This window comes from Zingiber officinale, chromosome 2B, assembly GCF_018446385.1.
Source record: "Zingiber officinale cultivar Zhangliang chromosome 2B, Zo_v1.1, whole genome shotgun sequence".
NCBI classification, from domain to species: domain Eukaryota; kingdom Viridiplantae; phylum Streptophyta; class Magnoliopsida; order Zingiberales; family Zingiberaceae; genus Zingiber; species Zingiber officinale.
In genome coordinates, this window is record NC_055989.1 from 10,439,115 (window position 1) to 10,455,896 (window position 16,782).

General features: G+C 39.1%; 3 protein-coding genes and 1 non-coding gene across 5 annotated transcripts; all 4 read left to right on the forward strand.

Annotated features, from left to right (window-relative positions):
• Nucleotides 1-1,354: 1,354 nt before the first annotated feature.
• LOC122045265 (callose synthase 12-like) lies at nucleotides 1,355-9,657 on the forward strand. Its single transcript, XM_042605405.1, has 2 exons — nucleotides 1,355-7,275; nucleotides 9,359-9,657. The coding sequence occupies exons 1-2, from the start codon at nucleotides 1,902-1,904 to the stop codon at nucleotides 9,361-9,363; spliced, it is 5,379 nt and encodes a 1,792-aa protein (XP_042461339.1). The 5' UTR covers nucleotides 1,355-1,901; the 3' UTR covers nucleotides 9,364-9,657.
• LOC122050000 lies at nucleotides 4,897-4,976 on the forward strand. The gene has a single exon (XR_006131225.1). It is a non-coding gene; the product is annotated as a small nucleolar RNA J33 (small nucleolar RNA).
• A 141-nt stretch (nucleotides 9,658-9,798) lies between the features above and the next one.
• On the forward strand, nucleotides 9,799-11,103 carry LOC122045266. Its single transcript, XM_042605406.1, has 2 exons — nucleotides 9,799-10,325; nucleotides 10,418-11,103. Exons 1-2 carry the CDS (start codon nucleotides 10,235-10,237, stop codon nucleotides 10,888-10,890), a joined length of 564 nt encoding a protein of 187 aa, XP_042461340.1. The 5' UTR covers nucleotides 9,799-10,234; the 3' UTR covers nucleotides 10,891-11,103.
• Nucleotides 11,104-11,349: 246 nt separating this feature from the next.
• LOC122045267 lies at nucleotides 11,350-15,763 on the forward strand. 2 transcript variants are annotated; one of them, XM_042605407.1, is made up of 7 exons: nucleotides 11,350-11,624; nucleotides 11,842-11,928; nucleotides 13,717-13,836; nucleotides 14,161-14,239; nucleotides 14,727-14,813; nucleotides 15,003-15,065; nucleotides 15,277-15,763. In XM_042605407.1, the coding sequence occupies exons 2-7, from the start codon at nucleotides 11,864-11,866 to the stop codon at nucleotides 15,376-15,378; spliced, it is 516 nt and encodes a 171-aa protein (XP_042461341.1). In that variant the 5' UTR covers nucleotides 11,350-11,624; nucleotides 11,842-11,863; the 3' UTR covers nucleotides 15,379-15,763. The 2 variants fall into 2 exon arrangements, with proteins under 2 accessions (XP_042461341.1, XP_042461342.1); XM_042605408.1 differs by having other exon boundaries at nucleotides 11,848-11,928.
• Nucleotides 15,764-16,782: the final 1,019 nt, after the last annotated feature.

A 16,782-nucleotide genomic window follows, 5' to 3' on the forward strand; every position in this document is an offset into this window, starting at 1 on the left:
GTGAGGCAGCAGGCCAGGATATGGGCTCTTACAGTCCACATCCATGTGAGGATAGATGCATTTTGAGTGGATGGTACAGTGAGAGTATGGATGTATTTTGAGTGGTTGGTATAGTGAGAGTACAGGACATGTATACCTCCGATTACCAGCAGGATCTGACACTTCGTCAAACATGACTGGATATCCTAGGATATATAGATTGTATGCCTTTTTCTTGATGATATATAATTTACCTTTCATCATAAAAAAAAAAAAAAAAAGTGAAGGGAGGAAGAAAGTCCTCTGGCGACGACCCCAAAAGCACGAACCGACCCCCTCCACCTAATGAACAGTGCTTCTCCTCTTAAAGCCCTAACTTGTGCAAAGACCTAAATGTCCTTGTCTTTCCCTTCTAATTTCTTCTCTGCCACTAAACCATCTCCGTATCATGTTCCGAGTGTTAGCAATTTATGGATTTAAATTCTATAAAAATTTAATTATATATAAGGTAAAATATGAAGGAGAGATAAGAAATATATATAATGAAAAAATGTGGGACAAATAATTTGTTAAGAGATTTTTTTTTTTATAGTAAAGAGATATATATAAATTTTTACTTTTGATGTTAATGTGATATTGGAACAGCTCCTTAAGGATGCCCATGACCGTGGTATGCCAAATTACCATGGAGCTCGAAATAGAAAGAATGACAATAAACGGAGTAAAGGTGAGATTAGATGATCATACAATTGTGATACCTCCAAGAGAATCCTCCTCTAAGGACAGTAGAAAAAGAGATACCTACACCTTTTCAAGGAGCACCATTGTAACCTCCACGTGCTTTCTTATTGATAACCCTCGGAAGGTCGGAAAGTTAGGAGTTCGGGTCAGCTTGGCAAATTGGGAAATCGATGATTTAGGGGGTTGGCAAGTCACTTAGGCTTGACCAATTGAAGATCGTTTACATGCCACGTGGGATCTGAATCTATATTTCTAGATCATATCACATGGTCTCATATGTTGACCATGTTAAGGGATCTCACTCTCCGCCCATCGAGGTCCGCTTACCTCCGCAAGAGTGATTTTAATTATTTTAATATATTTTAATTAAATTAAAGAAAGTTTGATTAATTTTATAAAGAATTTTTTAATATAAAAGTTGATTTTTTATATTATAGTAATTAAAGGATATTTTTGATATGAAAAACTTAGATGAGATTTTTTTAAAAAAACATAAGATGTCTTTTTACAGCGCCGGGCGTCATCCGCTGCCAGGCAGCCTCGTCAGGGCAACGTTGAGCCACGCCTGCGCAACTCTTCAGCCTTAACCGTCTTCATCACGTAAAACAAATCCCTTCGAGAGCGATTGCACCGAAGCGTCCCTCCCACGAGCCCACGACGCCCCTTCCCGCACCCAACTCCAATCTTCTTACGCGGCCCAGCCGGGACTCCAACCGGCTCGCCATTTCAAAAACGAAACGGCGCCGTCGGCAGTTTGGCGGAGGCTCGACGGAAGCCCACAGCTGGCACGCGGAAGCCGAAGCAGCAGGCCGAGTACGATTCCTGTCCCGCGTCCGGACCTCGCTCGCTCGCTCAACGCTGCGTATTTTCAGCGCCCGACACGGAAAGGCGGGTCCACACAGAGTCGTGCCTCGGGCGATGGAAATTGAAAGGAGGGTAAGTTCAAAGCAGCAGCAGCTAAGGAGACGACTTTGATTCCAAACTGGATCAATTGCATGTGCAAGGGGCGGGCTGTTCGATTCTTGGATTAATCGATTTATTTGATAAAATGAACACAGTGATTTGACTATTTCTATGGTAATTCAACATCGAATCACACAGGAGGCTGCTCATCGCATCGAGGGGGGCTTACTACAGGGAGAAGAGGGAGCGGCCCTGCGGCGCACAGATCTGAGGCAGGTATGAGCCTCCGCCAGCGGGGAAGCCGTACGGGAGTCGGAGACGACTATGGCACGGGCCGTGGGATGGGCGAGGTGTCCGGGGAAGGGGACGGGGTTTACAACGTCATCCCCGTCCATAACTTGCTGGCGGATCACCCGTCGCTCCGGTTCCCGGAGGTGCGAGCTGCCATGGCCGCGCTGCGCACCGTCGGGGAGCTTCGGAAGCCGCCCTTCGTCCGCTGGCACGGCGGCCTTGATCTCCTTGACTGGCTTGGGGCTTTCTTCGGCTTCCAGCGAGACAATATCCGCAACCAGCGGGAGCACCTCGTGCTCCTCCTTGCCAACGCCCAAATGCGAATCCATCCCCCGCCGGACGACATCGACGTCCTCCATGCCAAGGTCGTCCGCCGCGTCCGCAAGAAACTCCTCCACAACTACACCGCATGGTGCTCCTACCTTGGCCGCACGCCGAACGTCTGGATTGACATCCGCCGTGCCGCCTCCGACCACCGCCGCGCCGCCTCCGACCCCCGCCGCGAGCTCCTCTATGCGGCCCTCTACCTCCTCATATGGGGCGAGGCTGCCAACGTCCGTTTCGTTCCCGAGTGTCTCTCCTATATCTTTCATCACATGGCCGGGGAGCTCAACCGCATCCTCGAGGACTACATCGACGAGGCGACGGGCCAACCTGCCCTCCCAGCTGTCTCCGGCGAGAACGCTTTCCTCACCCGCGTCATAACCCCCATTTACGAGACCATCAAGCGCGAGGTTGACGCCAGCCGCAACGGCACAGAGCCCCACTCCGCCTGGCGCAACTATGATGACATCAACGAGTACTTTTGGAACAACCACTGCTTCGAGAGCCTCCGTTGGCCGCTCGACCGGTCTAAGAATTTCTTCGCCACTCCGCCTACCAAGAACCGCGTGGGGAAGACGGGCTTCGTTGAACAGCGCTCTTTCTGGAACCTCTACCGCAGTTTTGACCGCCTCTGGGTCATGCTCATCCTCTTCCTTCAGGCGGCCATCATTGTGGCCTGGCACGGAAGCAAGACGTACCCGTGGCAGAACCTCCAAATCCGAGATGATCAGGTCCGTGTCCTGACCATCTTCATTACCTGGGCCGGCCTCCGCTTGCTGCAGTCCCTCCTCGACGTTGGCACCCAGTACAAGCTTGTCTCACGCGAGACCAGATTGCTCGGTGTGCGAATGGTGCTCAAAATACTCGTTGCTGCGGCGTGGACTGTCGCATTCCCGATCCTGTACTCCCTAATGTGGAATCAGAGGAACCGAGACAGAACATGGTCGGATGCAGCGAATCGACGGGTGACGAACATGTTGGTGGCTGCCGCAGTGTTCATCCTCCCTGAATTGCTTGCCGTTGCGCTCTTCGTTATCCCTTGGCTCCGGAATTTCCTTGAGAAGACCAATTGGAGGATTTTTTATGTTCTCACCTGGTGGTTCCAGAGTCGCACCTTTGTGGGTAGGGGGCTACGAGAGGGCCCGCTGGACAGCTTCAAGTATGCCCTTTTCTGGATTGTACTCCTTTCTGTAAAGTTCATCTTCAGCTACTTCTTGCAAATCAAACCAATGATCTCCCCAACTAAAGCCATACTTAATCTTCAAGGTGTTCAATACCAGTGGCATGAGTTCTTCTCCCATACAAACAGGTTTGGTGTGTTCATTTTGTGGCTTCCTGTTGTTCTTATTTATCTGATGGACATCCAGATCTGGTACTCAATCTTCTCTTCAATGGCCGGGGCGCTAGTAGGCCTGTTCTCACACCTTGGTGAGATTCGTGATGTGCAACAATTGAGGCTGAGATTCCAGTTCTTTGCAAGTGCCTTGCAGTTCCATCTGATGCCAGAAGAACATGTTTTCCGGCAGCATGGTTCACTGCAAAATAGAATCAGAGATACTGTGAACCGGCTGAAGCTGAGGTATGGCTTGGGCCGCCCGTACAACAAGATTGAATCACATCAAGTTGGTCCTAGCAGGTTTGCATTGATATGGAATGAAATCATTCACACATTCAGAGAGGAAGATATTGTGAATGACCGGGAAGTGGAGCTTCTTGAGCTGCTTCCATATGCATGGAATATCCGAGTGGTTAGGTGGCCGTGCTTATTACTCGGCAATGAACTTCTTCTTGCTCTTGGCCAAGCAAAGGAATTGAAGGCTGATGACAGAAGACTCTGGAGAAAGATTAGCAAACATGAATATAGGCGTTGTGCAGTCATTGAGGCTTATGACAGCATCAAGTATTTGTTCCTGGAGATCATCAAGGAGGGAACCGAAGAACACTCCATTGTTGCTGGATTGTTTGAGGGATTTGATAGCAGCATTCGCGTGGAGAAATTCACTGTAGAATATAACATGCATGTGCTGCAGAATCTTTATGGCAAATTGCTTGACCTACTGAACACATTAATCAAGCCAAATAAAGATGTGTACAAAGTGGTCAATGCACTGCAGATGCTGTATGACATAGTTACTCGTGATTTCTCCAAGAACAAGAAGAGCTTAGAGAAACTTAAAGAATCAGGTTTGGCACCAACTGGGTCAACTGAGTTGCTCTTTGAGAATGCCGTTGTGATACCCACTGCGGAAAATGATAACTTCTATCAGCAGGTAAGGAGACTCCAAACAATCCTTACTTCTAAGGATTCCATGAATAACGTTCCAAAAAATCTTGAGGCCAGGAGACGCATTGCATTCTTCAGCAACTCATTGTTCATGAACATGCCTAGAGCTCCGCAGGTAGAAAAGATGCGGGCATTCAGTGTGCTGACTCCATATTACAATGAGGAAGTTCTGTACAGCAAGGAACAACTTCAGTCAGAAAATGAGGATGGCATCTCCATCTTATTTTATTTGCAAAAGATTTATGAAGATGAATGGGCAAACTTCTTGGAACGCATGAAGAGAGAGGGCATGACTGATGAGGAGGAGTTATGGGGTAAAAGATCAAGGGATCTTCGACTTTGGGCCTCATATAGAGGTCAGACCTTGTCACGGACTGTGCGGGGAATGATGTACTACTACAAGGCTCTCAAGATGCTTGCATTTCTTGATTCTGCTTCCGAGATTGACATAAGGGAAGGATCGAGGGAGCTACCTTCAGTTGGTTCCTCGAGGAGGCAAATAGAAGATTTAGATAACTTGGAGGATGGTGGTAAGTCATCGGCATCCCAAAGTCTGAGCAGAGCTAGCAGCAGTGTCGGTTTGTTGTTTAAAGGTCATGAACATGGTACTGCTCTAATGAAGTATACGTATGTGGTCGCCTGCCAGATTTATGGAAACCAAAAAGCTAAAAATGACACACGTGCTAATGATATTTTGTATCTGATGAAGAACAATGAAGCCCTCCGTGTTGCTTATGTTGATGAAGTGAAATCAGTCAGGGATGAAGTGGAGTATTTTTCTGTTCTTGTTAAATATGATCAACAACTGGAGAAAGAAGTGGAGATATACAGGGTCAAGCTGCCTGGACCTCTAAAACTTGGAGAAGGCAAGCCAGAGAACCAGAATCATGCTCTTATCTTCACAAGGGGTGATGCAATACAAACAATCGACATGAATCAAGACAACTACTTTGAGGAGGCCCTCAAAATGCGCAATCTGTTAGAAGAATACTCCTCCAATTATGGTGCTCGAAAACCAAATATCTTGGGAGTCCGTGAACATGTTTTTACAGGTTCTGTTTCTTCCCTGGCTTGGTTCATGTCAGCTCAGGAGACAAGTTTTGTCACCCTTGGACAGAGGGTTCTGGCAAACCCTTTAAAGATACGGATGCATTATGGCCATCCTGATGTCTTTGACCGCATTTGGTTTTTAAGTCGAGGAGGCATTAGTAAAGCTTCAAGGGTCATCAATATCAGCGAGGATATATTTGCAGGATTTAATTGTACACTTCGTGGTGGCAATGTTACCCACCATGAATATATACAAGTTGGTAAAGGCCGAGATGTTGGCCTGAATCAAATATCTATGTTTGAAGCCAAAGTGGCTAGTGGTAATGGTGAACAGACCTTAAGCAGAGATGTTTATAGGCTAGGTCATAGGTTGGATTTCTTCCGGATGCTCTCTTTCTTTTACACAACTGTGGGGTTCTATTTTAACACAATGATGGTGGTATTGACGGTCTATGCATTCGTCTGGGGTCGCCTTTATCTGGCTCTTAGTGGCCTTGAGAGTTCCATCAGAAGCAATGCTGACTCTACAAATAATGCAGCTCTTCAGACTGTTCTCAATCAGCAATTCATTATCCAGCTTGGGCTTTTTACTGCATTGCCAATGATTATAGAAAATTCTCTTGAGCATGGTTTTCTACCTGCGATCTGGGATTTCTTGACAATGCAATTACAGCTTGCATCAGTGTTCTATACTTTCTCAATGGGAACTAAGACCCATTATTATGGGCGTACTATTCTTCATGGAGGTGCAAAATATCGAGCTACGGGACGTGGTTTCGTTGTTGAACACAAGAAATTTGCTGAGAATTATAGACTCTATGCACGCAGCCATTTCATAAAAGGAATAGAGCTAGGGATAATATTGACATTGTATGCTGCCTATAGTGCCACTGCAAAGAATACTTTTGTTTACATAGTAATGACCATCTCAAGCTGGTTTTTGGTCATATCATGGATCATGGCTCCATTTGCATTCAATCCATCTGGTTTTGATTGGTTGAAAACTGTTTATGACTATGATGATTTCATGAACTGGATTTGGTATCCTAGTTTTATTTCTGCAACGTCTGATCAATCTTGGAAGAAATGGTGGGATGAAGAAAATGATCATCTTCGGAAAACTGGACTTTGGGGAAAATTATTGGAGATCATATTAGATCTCCGCTATTTCTTCTTCCAGTATGGTATCGTGTACCAGCTAAACATTGCAAGTCATAGCCGTAGTGTTGCTGTGTATCTACTTTCTTGGATATACATCGTTGCTGCTATTTTGATTTTTGTCATTGTGGATTATGCTCAAGATAGATATGCTGCCAAGAAACACTTGAAATATCGGGCCATTCAATCTTTAGTAATAGTCTCTCTAGTAGCTGTCATCGTTCTACTGTTGCAGTTCACTTCCTTTGAAATTGTTGATTTCTTCACAAGCTTGTTAGCATTCATTCCAACTGGTTGGGGTTTAATCTCCATTGCTCAAGTTTTCAAACCATTTCTCCAAGACACTGCTCTATGGGAATCTGTGGTTGCTGTGGCTCGGTTCTATGAAATCATGTTTGGAGTAATTGTCATGGCTCCCGTGGCATTCCTGTCCTGGTTGCCTGGTTCCCAGGAAATGCAGACAAGAGTGCTCTTCAACGAAGCATTTAGTCGAGGTCTCCAGATATCAAGAATTCTTATTGGAAAAAAGTCTAGTGACATTCGAGGTACTTTCTCTTGCTTCTTTTTCTGTATGTCATTTGAACTGTTTATCAACTTTTATTCTTCTTTGCCTAAAAGTGAAGGATAGGAATTTTATTCAAAATTCATTATTTTTCCTATTGGATCTTTGTATGGTTAGCTAGTTTACATGATCACTTATTGTTATTTAACTTTCTTTGATAAATGAACTTGGATGCGAACCTTGACGCGATGGTAAAGTTACTGCCGTATGACCTAGAGGTGAGTTCTGAGTCTCGGAAATATCCTCTTGCAAAGCAGGGTAAGGCAGTGTACAATAGACTCTTCCCTAGGACCCTGTATTAGCGGGAGCTTCGTGCACTAGGCTGCCTTTTTCTTTTTTTTTGATAAATGAACTTGAAAATTACCTATTTCTTACCTAGACTAAAGTAAAATCCTTCTGCAAGTTTGAACCAAGTTTAAATTTGACTTGCTGTCTAGTTCACATCTGCAATAACATTTCCACTAAGATTGCGTCTTGAATCTTAAAGCTAGAATTTTTATGTCAGCCTGCTGAGTCTTGCTGCATTTGATCTCAGGTTCAGTTAAATCATTAAATTTAGTTTACAACATATTGTTGAATTAGTAGCTTAGGGCATCTTTGATTATTTGTTCCTGAGATTCAACAGTTTGTTTTAATCTTACGGCCATCTGCTTGTATACTGTACCCACCCTCTTATACTGTAATTTCATATACATTACAGTGTCTTTTTTATTTTAATTTTTTTTTAGGGTACAAGCATTGGGTTTCATATATCTTTATTATGCCCAGTATGGTAAACGACACACATTCAGTTTTTTCCCCCTTTTTTTTTAAACAAAGATATCATCATACATTTATCTGAAACATAGAATGGATTTTGATTAATAAAAGCTATGAAGGTCAGGTGAATGGATTTCAAGTTTTGAAATTTCCATAAGTAGATGAATTATTTTTTAAATTGATCTCTTTAATCATTGCAATTTCCACAACTACAGAGAGTTACAACCATGGTATTTTTCTATTTTGGTTGCTGGCTTTTTGTTTACCATAGGTTGTTGCAGCTCTTTCGATTTTTTGTCAATAAAAAGAAAATTTTCACCTAGAATTAGAGAAAATTTTGCTAAATTGTTCCTTACCTACTTTGATAGACAACACTTTAAGCATTCAGATCTAGGCTTGACTTTATCATTAAAAAAATATGTAATTTTGTAAATTGTTTTTTCACTTTATCATTTTCCATAGTTTTTGTTCCATTTAGGGTGTTTTAACTTTTATCCTAAATTTTACATTCTAAATGATGAGCAACTCATATTCTACAAAGTTGAGGATGAACCCATCTTGCATGTATCTGTCCGTACAAATAGCTAAATGTAATGCCTTTCACTGTGTGACACAGTGACGGTATCAGAAATCCAAAAGAACCTAAGTATCAACATGATCAGCAGATTAGACCTAAAATATTCTAATAAATATAAAAATAAAATAATGATATTTATTAAATAAGATAACAAAGCGCATATATATATATAACTATGATTGTATATTTGATTAAATACAAATACTATGAATTACAAAAAATTATTTTGTTTTGAAACAAAAATAGTTGACATTATTAATGAATGCAATCTTCATTTTTCTCTTTTTCTCATAATTAACTTTGATTTAGTTGCCTTTTAATTTAATTCAATTTATAATTACATTATTTTTTAAAAAAATTATGATATAATTTCGTTAGTAAAGTAATTTAAATTCGATTTAATTAATAAAATATGTAAATTAATCTAAACTAATTAGTTAGAATTTTACATTCTAAACTAATAAAATATGCTATTAACTCTGACCAAACATTATCACGTATCTTTGCAATATGTTCATTATATCTGCTGAAATCGTTCATCTAACTATTTCAATTAAGGTAATTAGCTTTTGGATCACCTCAGTTCTTGTATGCATTTGTGGTGTAAGTGTAATGACATCATGGTTTTGACTCCTTATTCAATGCCGAACAAATGAGTATCATCACAATAATTTTTTTCGTTAGTTTGATGATATTTCATCAGTATTTAATGTGGAAAACTATATTTCAGGTTAACATCAGGTTCATGCTTGCTTAGCAGAGATACATCTGTGCCATTTCATACTTCTGGGGTAATGCATAATGTGGGAGGTATTTTTTTTCTTAGCTGAATCCCCTTCTCATACGATCTGTTTGTATGTATGTAATCACGGAACTCATTAACCAATATTTCCTCCCCTACATTCAGTAAATTTGAGATGTATTGTAGTCCTGTAACCATATATAGTTTGGTGTCGATTCTGTTGTTTTGTTGAAATTTTGTAAAATACATTTCATTCTCATGGCCTGGTCATCTTAGTTTTCTAGATATAGTAATATATTTACATAAAGATGGGTGGAAATGAAAGTACCTGTTCATATTTCCATGTAAATTTATCAAATTTTTACAACTACTCCACGGTCGAATCAGAATTAAACTTTGATCTTTCTTGTAGATCCTCTTGTAACTGTATAATCTCTATTAAGAGTGCAACTAGAGATTGTTCATTCCCTTTAGCCTTTTAAATAGATTCTCCTAAAATCTGAGATTTTATTATCGTGAAAATTAAGTTTTATTTATTTATTTATTTATTTATTGTCACTTACAGAAATATATATGTAAAATTCTTCATATATACCTAGCAATCCTCAATTGCAAGTAATCATATGTACTTGACAAACTTGAAAAAAGAAAAGAAGAGCACAAGACTGGAATGGAAGATTGCCAAGTAAATCAAGGAATATGTCTATCTTTCCTGAGGTGATATCCAAGTTGAGAGGCCATGGAAATGGATGGAGTAATCGAGCCTCCAAAGAGCACATATAAATAGCCTCCTACTGTCTCCTCCTCCCTCATCATCCCTTTCCGTCACCGTTCAAGAGAGCTCACTGAACAGAAGCCTCTCTCATGGAAACTGGGCGTGCTTACATGGACTTTGTTCCTTCGCACGAGTGGTTTCAAGATGAAGTGGCCGATACGCTCGTCGTTCACCTCCCAGGCATCTAATTTCTGATCTCCTGTTTACTACGCTCGTCTAGGAGTAGATTTTGTGTTCGTCTTAAGCTACAATTTGTTTGTTTGTTTTCTCAGGCTTCAAAAAGGAGCAGCTCAGGGTTCACATCGTCAGGGATGGGAAGCTACACGTCAGCGGAGAACGCCCGTTGATCAAGGACCAATGGAGCCGCTTCCGCAAGGAATTCCAGTTGCCGGAGAATTGCAACGCGGACCAAGTCCACGGCAAGCTCGAGAACGGACTCCTCACCGTCGTGCTCCCCAAACTGCACCACCGAGCAGACGCCGAAGGCAAGGATGAAAAGGTGGAGAAGGGTGGCGTGAAACAGAGGGAAGCTGACGCTGCCTCAAGGCCAGCGCCAGCGCCGTCCCAAGGTGCGGCTGTGGGCGATGAGAAGATGAAGCTCAAGAGCTATGCCAGTATGGACGTTCGCCTGCACCAGCACGAAGGGAAACTGCGCTTGGTTTGTTTGCTTGTGGCCGTCGTGGTGGCAGCTTGGTATGTGTATCAGAAGCTGAATCCTGAAGAGACGCAGCGGCATGAATCATGATGCCTACCCAGCTATCTGAAGGCTCGGTTCAAGAAAGACTGGAACATGTGTGACCATGGAAGTGTTTATGATTATGATATTATTTCTGAACAAAATAATAGCGAAAGCTAATCCATCACAACTTACATCACAATCCTTACTCGAGATCTTTCAATGATAAGTTCTCTCAATAGCTACGACAAGAGAGATTAACAAGTAGCTTAAAGCTCTACGCTTAGAATCACTTCTCTGAGCTTAAACAAAAGTTATTTTTTTAGTAATAGATAGATGATCTTAAATCAAATTTTAAATTACTTAAATAGTCATAGGGGAGATATAGTTCAATCGGGAAGATCTTTACATAGGAGTGTATTAAAACTTAGGGGCATCTTTGTAAATTATTGATAAGTAAGGGATCCTCCTGATAATTTCCCTTAATAAACAACAACCTGATGTTATTTATTCATTATACAAAATATTATTTAGATATTGATGATTCAAAATTAACAAAACCCAGAAAACCTAATCGCCTATGCTCCTGCGAGCTGCTCCCATCCCGGCGAGCCTTCCTGATCCCTCCATTTCCTCGAGCCGGCCGCCTCCTCACAGACTTCGCAGCCATCTCCTACGCGCAGTCTTCTTTCTCTTCTTCCTCCTCCAACGACGCGAACCGGACCTTCAACCTCTCCGCTTGACGCCCGCGGCGTCGTCGAACGCCCGGTGCAACGTCGGCAGCTTGTGAAACCCAGAAGGAGGTAGGTAACTTCCTCCTCGGTCTATTTCTTTCTTTTGCTCTCGAAGACGAGTTCATCTGATCGAACTTGTGTCGACACGGGCACTGGAGGGATATCCACCGAGTCCCCTCTGCGATTGAGGATTCGTAGGTTCCATTAATACCATCAAGGGGAAAAAAAATTACACTGCTCCTTTTATCTATTCGTATCGGTAAACATTTCGTTGGATTTGCTCTAGTTGCAGGAGAAGAGAGGACAAGATGGGTGAGGAGGTGGACAAATCGTTTCTTGCACGTATGCTTTCCTATCTGCGCTCCTCCAGCAAGTATTTTGTTTTCTACTTAGTACTCTATTAATGCCTTTTATTGTTATACTCTCATTTAAGTTACAGAAGATAAACAGAAGTCATACCTTTGCAAATGTGACTAAAGTTTTGTATAACCTCTACATCACTTCGTCCAAAGACTCTAATTAGCATACACAAGTACTTACACGTTTCAACTTATATTTTCTTTTTCTTTCTCTTATTTGTGCTACTTAGGTAAGTTATGTGGTTGTAGTGTATTCTTGTGCACCTGATTCAAAGTGAACCTAGTATACATGAATTTACATAGTGGTGAATTTTTATACACAAAAATCAGCTATTATCTAGAGCAATTTGAGACTGAATTAAAATCATAGGACACGTAGGTTTGTTGTTTCAAACCAAGCTGCCATCAAAACCTCAAATTGTAATGTAAGCATGGCCAAGAAGTTTATTAATACAGAATGTAGTCCAATATTCGATCATTGATTTCATCAAGATCGGGAGTTTGGAAGTTGACAGAAAAAGTGAGTGCCAGTTATTTGTGGCTTAATCCCAGATATCAAATTGAAAGGGAATTTTTTAGTTTGGTTGAATATATGCTCTGAATTTTTGTTTAGTATTGTATAATTTCAAATTGAACTAAATTGGGATTTTTCTAATCAGCTTCATGATGAATTATGAATTTTTTTTATTTCATGAACTGGTAATGAAGTTTTAAGTAAGATCCAATTGCCATGATAATAGAATAACAACAAGAAGATAACTACTTATATAAAGGCAATGATCACAGTTTTTTATAATATGTCTTATGGGGTTAGTCTCACATTGGGTATTTAGTCAGTGGGCAATAAGTTGCAGTCCTATATATATAGAGGGATGATACCCTACATACCTTACGCCGCACACCCTGCATACCTAAAATATTTTTTCGGGTTGAAATATTTTTTTGCGCTTAATACTATAAGCCAATCCCTAAACCTTAAAGGAAAATACTCTAAATGGCTTAACCACAAGCTGAAAATAAAAAGAAAAAAAGCCTGCGGATGCCTGTCGCAAACAAAAGTCCGGACGGTAAGTCCACAGGATATATATATATATATATATATAGTGCTAAAGCAACCTCCTTCCTGAGATTAGAGTTTTCTACAATCACTTCGACAACATCAAAGGCTTGCTATTTTTCTACTACTTTAACTACATTTTTGTCTCTCCTCTTCATCATCATTCTCTTTCTTCTTTTCTATATCTTGATCTTGCTCCATTATTCATGTGTTTTAACCCTCTATTTGATTACATTCCCTTTACTTACTTCATGCAAACAGCCTAACCTCAACAGCATTAAATTGTACCTCCTTAACAATGATTTGTATGTTAGCAATACACCATCTTCTTTTGCATGTTAGCAAATTTTCACCTCGACCAAATCTATCATAGAGTTGGTTTGATAGAAAAAGTAAAAATAGAAATGCAATTTTTTTGTCTCTCAAAAGTACTTTGGTTTTTCAGGGAGAATTGAGGTTTGGAATGGTAAATTATAAAGTATAATAACTTTCGTTTGTTATTATATGTAAGTCACAAGCAATTATTTCAGGGACCTATGACCTGGTTCATTGTCTGACAATTTCCCACTAATCTATATAACATTAGCTATATTTTACTCTGAGAGTTGATTGGAGAATTAAAGAGTGAAAAGCAAAAGTAAAAATTTGTGTATATTTTTTGGTCATCATATTTTTGCTTTCATTTCCTTGGTATAGCATGTATCTTCAGATTTTAATTTTACACAATATTGTTTTCAAATTACAGGTACTACACTGGATATCCAAAGGATCTTGGACCTTCAAGGGTTATTCACTTCACCTCCGAGCGTCAATTTGTCCAACTCTTGCATGAAGGCAGGCCTGTGGCAGTTGCCTTCACTATAAGGTTCTAACTAGCTCTCCTACAGTTTCTTTGGGAACTCTAATAAAAGAAACAAAATAATGCCATTTGCATGCGCAAAGTCATTCTTTTATCATATTTTAATATAATGCAAAATTTGTTTCCAATCAATTTTTGATACTGTAATTTTGGATGAGAAGGTTACAGTGAATGACTATTTCTTCTTCATATTTAGTACTTGTTGTGTTGAATAAAATGTCCAATATGTTAGATCTGTGGTAATAATACATATGTGAAGTTACTTGGATGTATGGATTAAATGCAAGCATTCATTGTGAATTTACTTCAGAATCTTGTGTTTGATTGTAGGAGTCCCTATACGGAACATCTTGATGGGGTGTTGGAGGAAGCTGCTGCAAAGTTTTGCCCACACATCAAATTCATGCGTGTATGTTTGTAGTCAATAACTGCAATTTTTATTGCCCCTTATTTAAATCTTATTTAGGATTTTATTATTATTATTATTATCTGCTGACTAACTCTCAAAGCACTTTTTTGCTTGCCTAAATTATCTAATGACTAGTGTTTTTTTTTTCAGAGACATATCACATTTGTTATAGTATACACTACTTGTCAATATATTATTCTTCGATTTAGGTTTTAGACTCATTAGTTTTTGAATAATTCAAGTTATGATCTGCAGCTATGCTATAAATTTAATTTTCTATTATCTCGTTGGTTAGTTTTGACTGCTATTCTTGAAATTTCCAATTTATAATACATTTTTAAAAAAATTCATGTTGTGGATGAAACCAAGTAGGCTTAATATCATTCTTGTCTAGTGCAATTATCTTTGTAGCTAGGAATCTTAGCATTTTGTGACTGTATATGGACAATCTGTATCTATGATTGTTTCTACCATGCTTGTTTCACAGGTGGAATGCCCAAAATATCCAGGATTTTGCTTAACTAGACAAAAGAAGGAGTATCCATTTATTGAGATATTTCATAGTCCAGAACAAGTAATTTTCTTTCTGTATCTCCTTCTCAATTAGTATTTCATAGTGTCTGTGAAAGTCCAAACATTTATTTTTTATAACAAATCAAGGATTCAAGATAATGAGTGAAATCAGCTAGCAGTGACAATGTGGGTTACAGCAGTTTCTACTTTTTCTATTTTATTCATTAATATCTTATTTCAATTCTTCTAGACAGCTAATCAGGGCAAAGTGGTAGATCCCAACGTCACCAAGTATGCAGTCAAGGTCATGCCAGTAAGTTGTTCCTAATCCTTGCCTCCGTGAGTTTTTTTTAATGCAATTTTTTTTCTTTGCTTTAGAAATCATTTTGAACATCTAAAATTCGAGAATTTCATCATCTTGTAGAACACAATCAGTTCTTTACTTGGTTCTCGATTTAGTTTTTCTTTATTATTTGAATATTCTCCTCAGATGGGCCATTCATTTGATTTTCATTACCTTGCAGTTTAATTATGATGTTAGTGTATATGGGTTCCGAGAGTTTTTCAAGAAACATGGATTTCACGTGGAGAATCCAAGTGAAACTGCCACAACAGACCATCACTAATTTCTTTCAAGAGGAAATCCTCCGAGAATTATTGTATTCAGCAACTTAGTTACACATTCGGATTGCAACAAGGCAGGAAAACTATTTTCCCTATAAAATTATTGTCACGATAGCATTATAGCTATTTTTCCCATTTGGTTGATCTTAAGCTAATTGTCCATCCGGGTCGCTGTGTTCCTTACAGATGGACGTTACACTCGCTTTCAAACTTTTCGTTGTCTTCTGAGTTGTAATGTCTTGTTTTCTCTTTTCTTTTCATTTTTTTTTATTTATTTTGGAAGAAAGTCATTAGGCAAACTACTACGTATAACCTTTCAAAAGAGGTATTTCTGTTAGTCATCAAATCTTATTAGCAAACTTCAATTTACCTTTTAAATTTCCTTTATTACTTTGTCAAGATTTCTGTTAGTTGCATGGACCTGCATATGCTAAATTTACTTAAGATTACTATTGAGGTTATGGTTGTACTTCAGTCAAAACTAACTTGAATCATATCATCATATTTTTCGGGCAACAGTTAAAAGGACATCCCATTTTGATTTTTTATCAAAAAAAAATATTTCATTGTCTTATAAAATGACTCAGCTAACTTTCACTATATTATTATTATTATTATTATTATTATTATTATTATCTCAATCTTAAATCAGGACGTATTATAATAAGTTCTAGTTTTATAGCTGTTATATAATCATAGTATCTATGAGTTTGTAGATAAGATTGAGGCATATAAATAGCTTCTCTTCTATTTCTGTAAGTAACTGCGTGACAGGCACGAAGTGAGGAAAGATCATCGGCTCTTCCTTGAAGTATTTCCCTTATTATTCTATTTTGATTTTATTCACTGTTTTTTTTTCACTTTTTAGAATTTTACTGATGGTATGTTTATTTGGATGTAAAATATATAGGAAAAACTCACTTTGGTCAGCATAACTAATCTTAATCTACAATGTAGATTTAATCTACTCATCTAATATTTATATTATAATAGTTACAAAATTATAGTTGTGTAATTATGATTATTGAATCCGGTAGGCAAATTAGAGGAGAGGTAAATAGCTTTTAAGGAAAGTTAAAGAATTTCTCTTACTTGAAATTTTAACCCGAACAATTAATTAATTAAGCAGAAATAATAATAAAATATAAAAAATAATTTAAAGAAATAAGTAAGAGACATTAGAGAGTACATGATTATAATTTATGTGGCTGTTAATTCAAGGTTGATGAAAGTATTAGAAAAATTTCCTTCTCTTTGGTAGGTTAGGGAAGTGAATACTGAAATTATTATTTGATTCATAGTTCTAGGAGTTTTTTTATAGCTTCTTGAAATATGTTATCCTTAGTTGGAAGTTCCCCTAAGAGGGTCCAGGGTGCCTCCAATGAGGATAGAATCTTATCTGAACT

Excerpts from the sequence above, each read along its gene's own strand:
- LOC122045265 (XM_042605405.1), top strand. The coding sequence starts at position 1,902 with ATGAGCCTCCGCCAGCGGGGAAGCCGTACGGGAGTCGGAGACGACTAT.
- LOC122045266 (XM_042605406.1), top strand. The coding sequence starts at position 10,235 with ATGGAAACTGGGCGTGCTTACATGGACTTTGTTCCTTCGCACGAGTGG. Across the intron at positions 10,326-10,417 it reads GCTCGTCGTTCACCTCCCAG|GCTTCAAAAAGGAGCAGCTC; the intron begins GCATCTAATTTC and ends TTGTTTTCTCAG.
- LOC122045267 (XM_042605407.1), top strand. The coding sequence starts at position 11,864 with ATGGGTGAGGAGGTGGACAAATCGTTTCTTGCACGTATGCTTTCCTAT. Across the intron at positions 13,837-14,160 it reads GCAGTTGCCTTCACTATAAG|GAGTCCCTATACGGAACATC; the intron begins GTTCTAACTAGC and ends GTTTGATTGTAG. Across the intron at positions 14,814-15,002 it reads TATTTCATAGTCCAGAACAA|ACAGCTAATCAGGGCAAAGT; the intron begins GTAATTTTCTTT and ends CAATTCTTCTAG.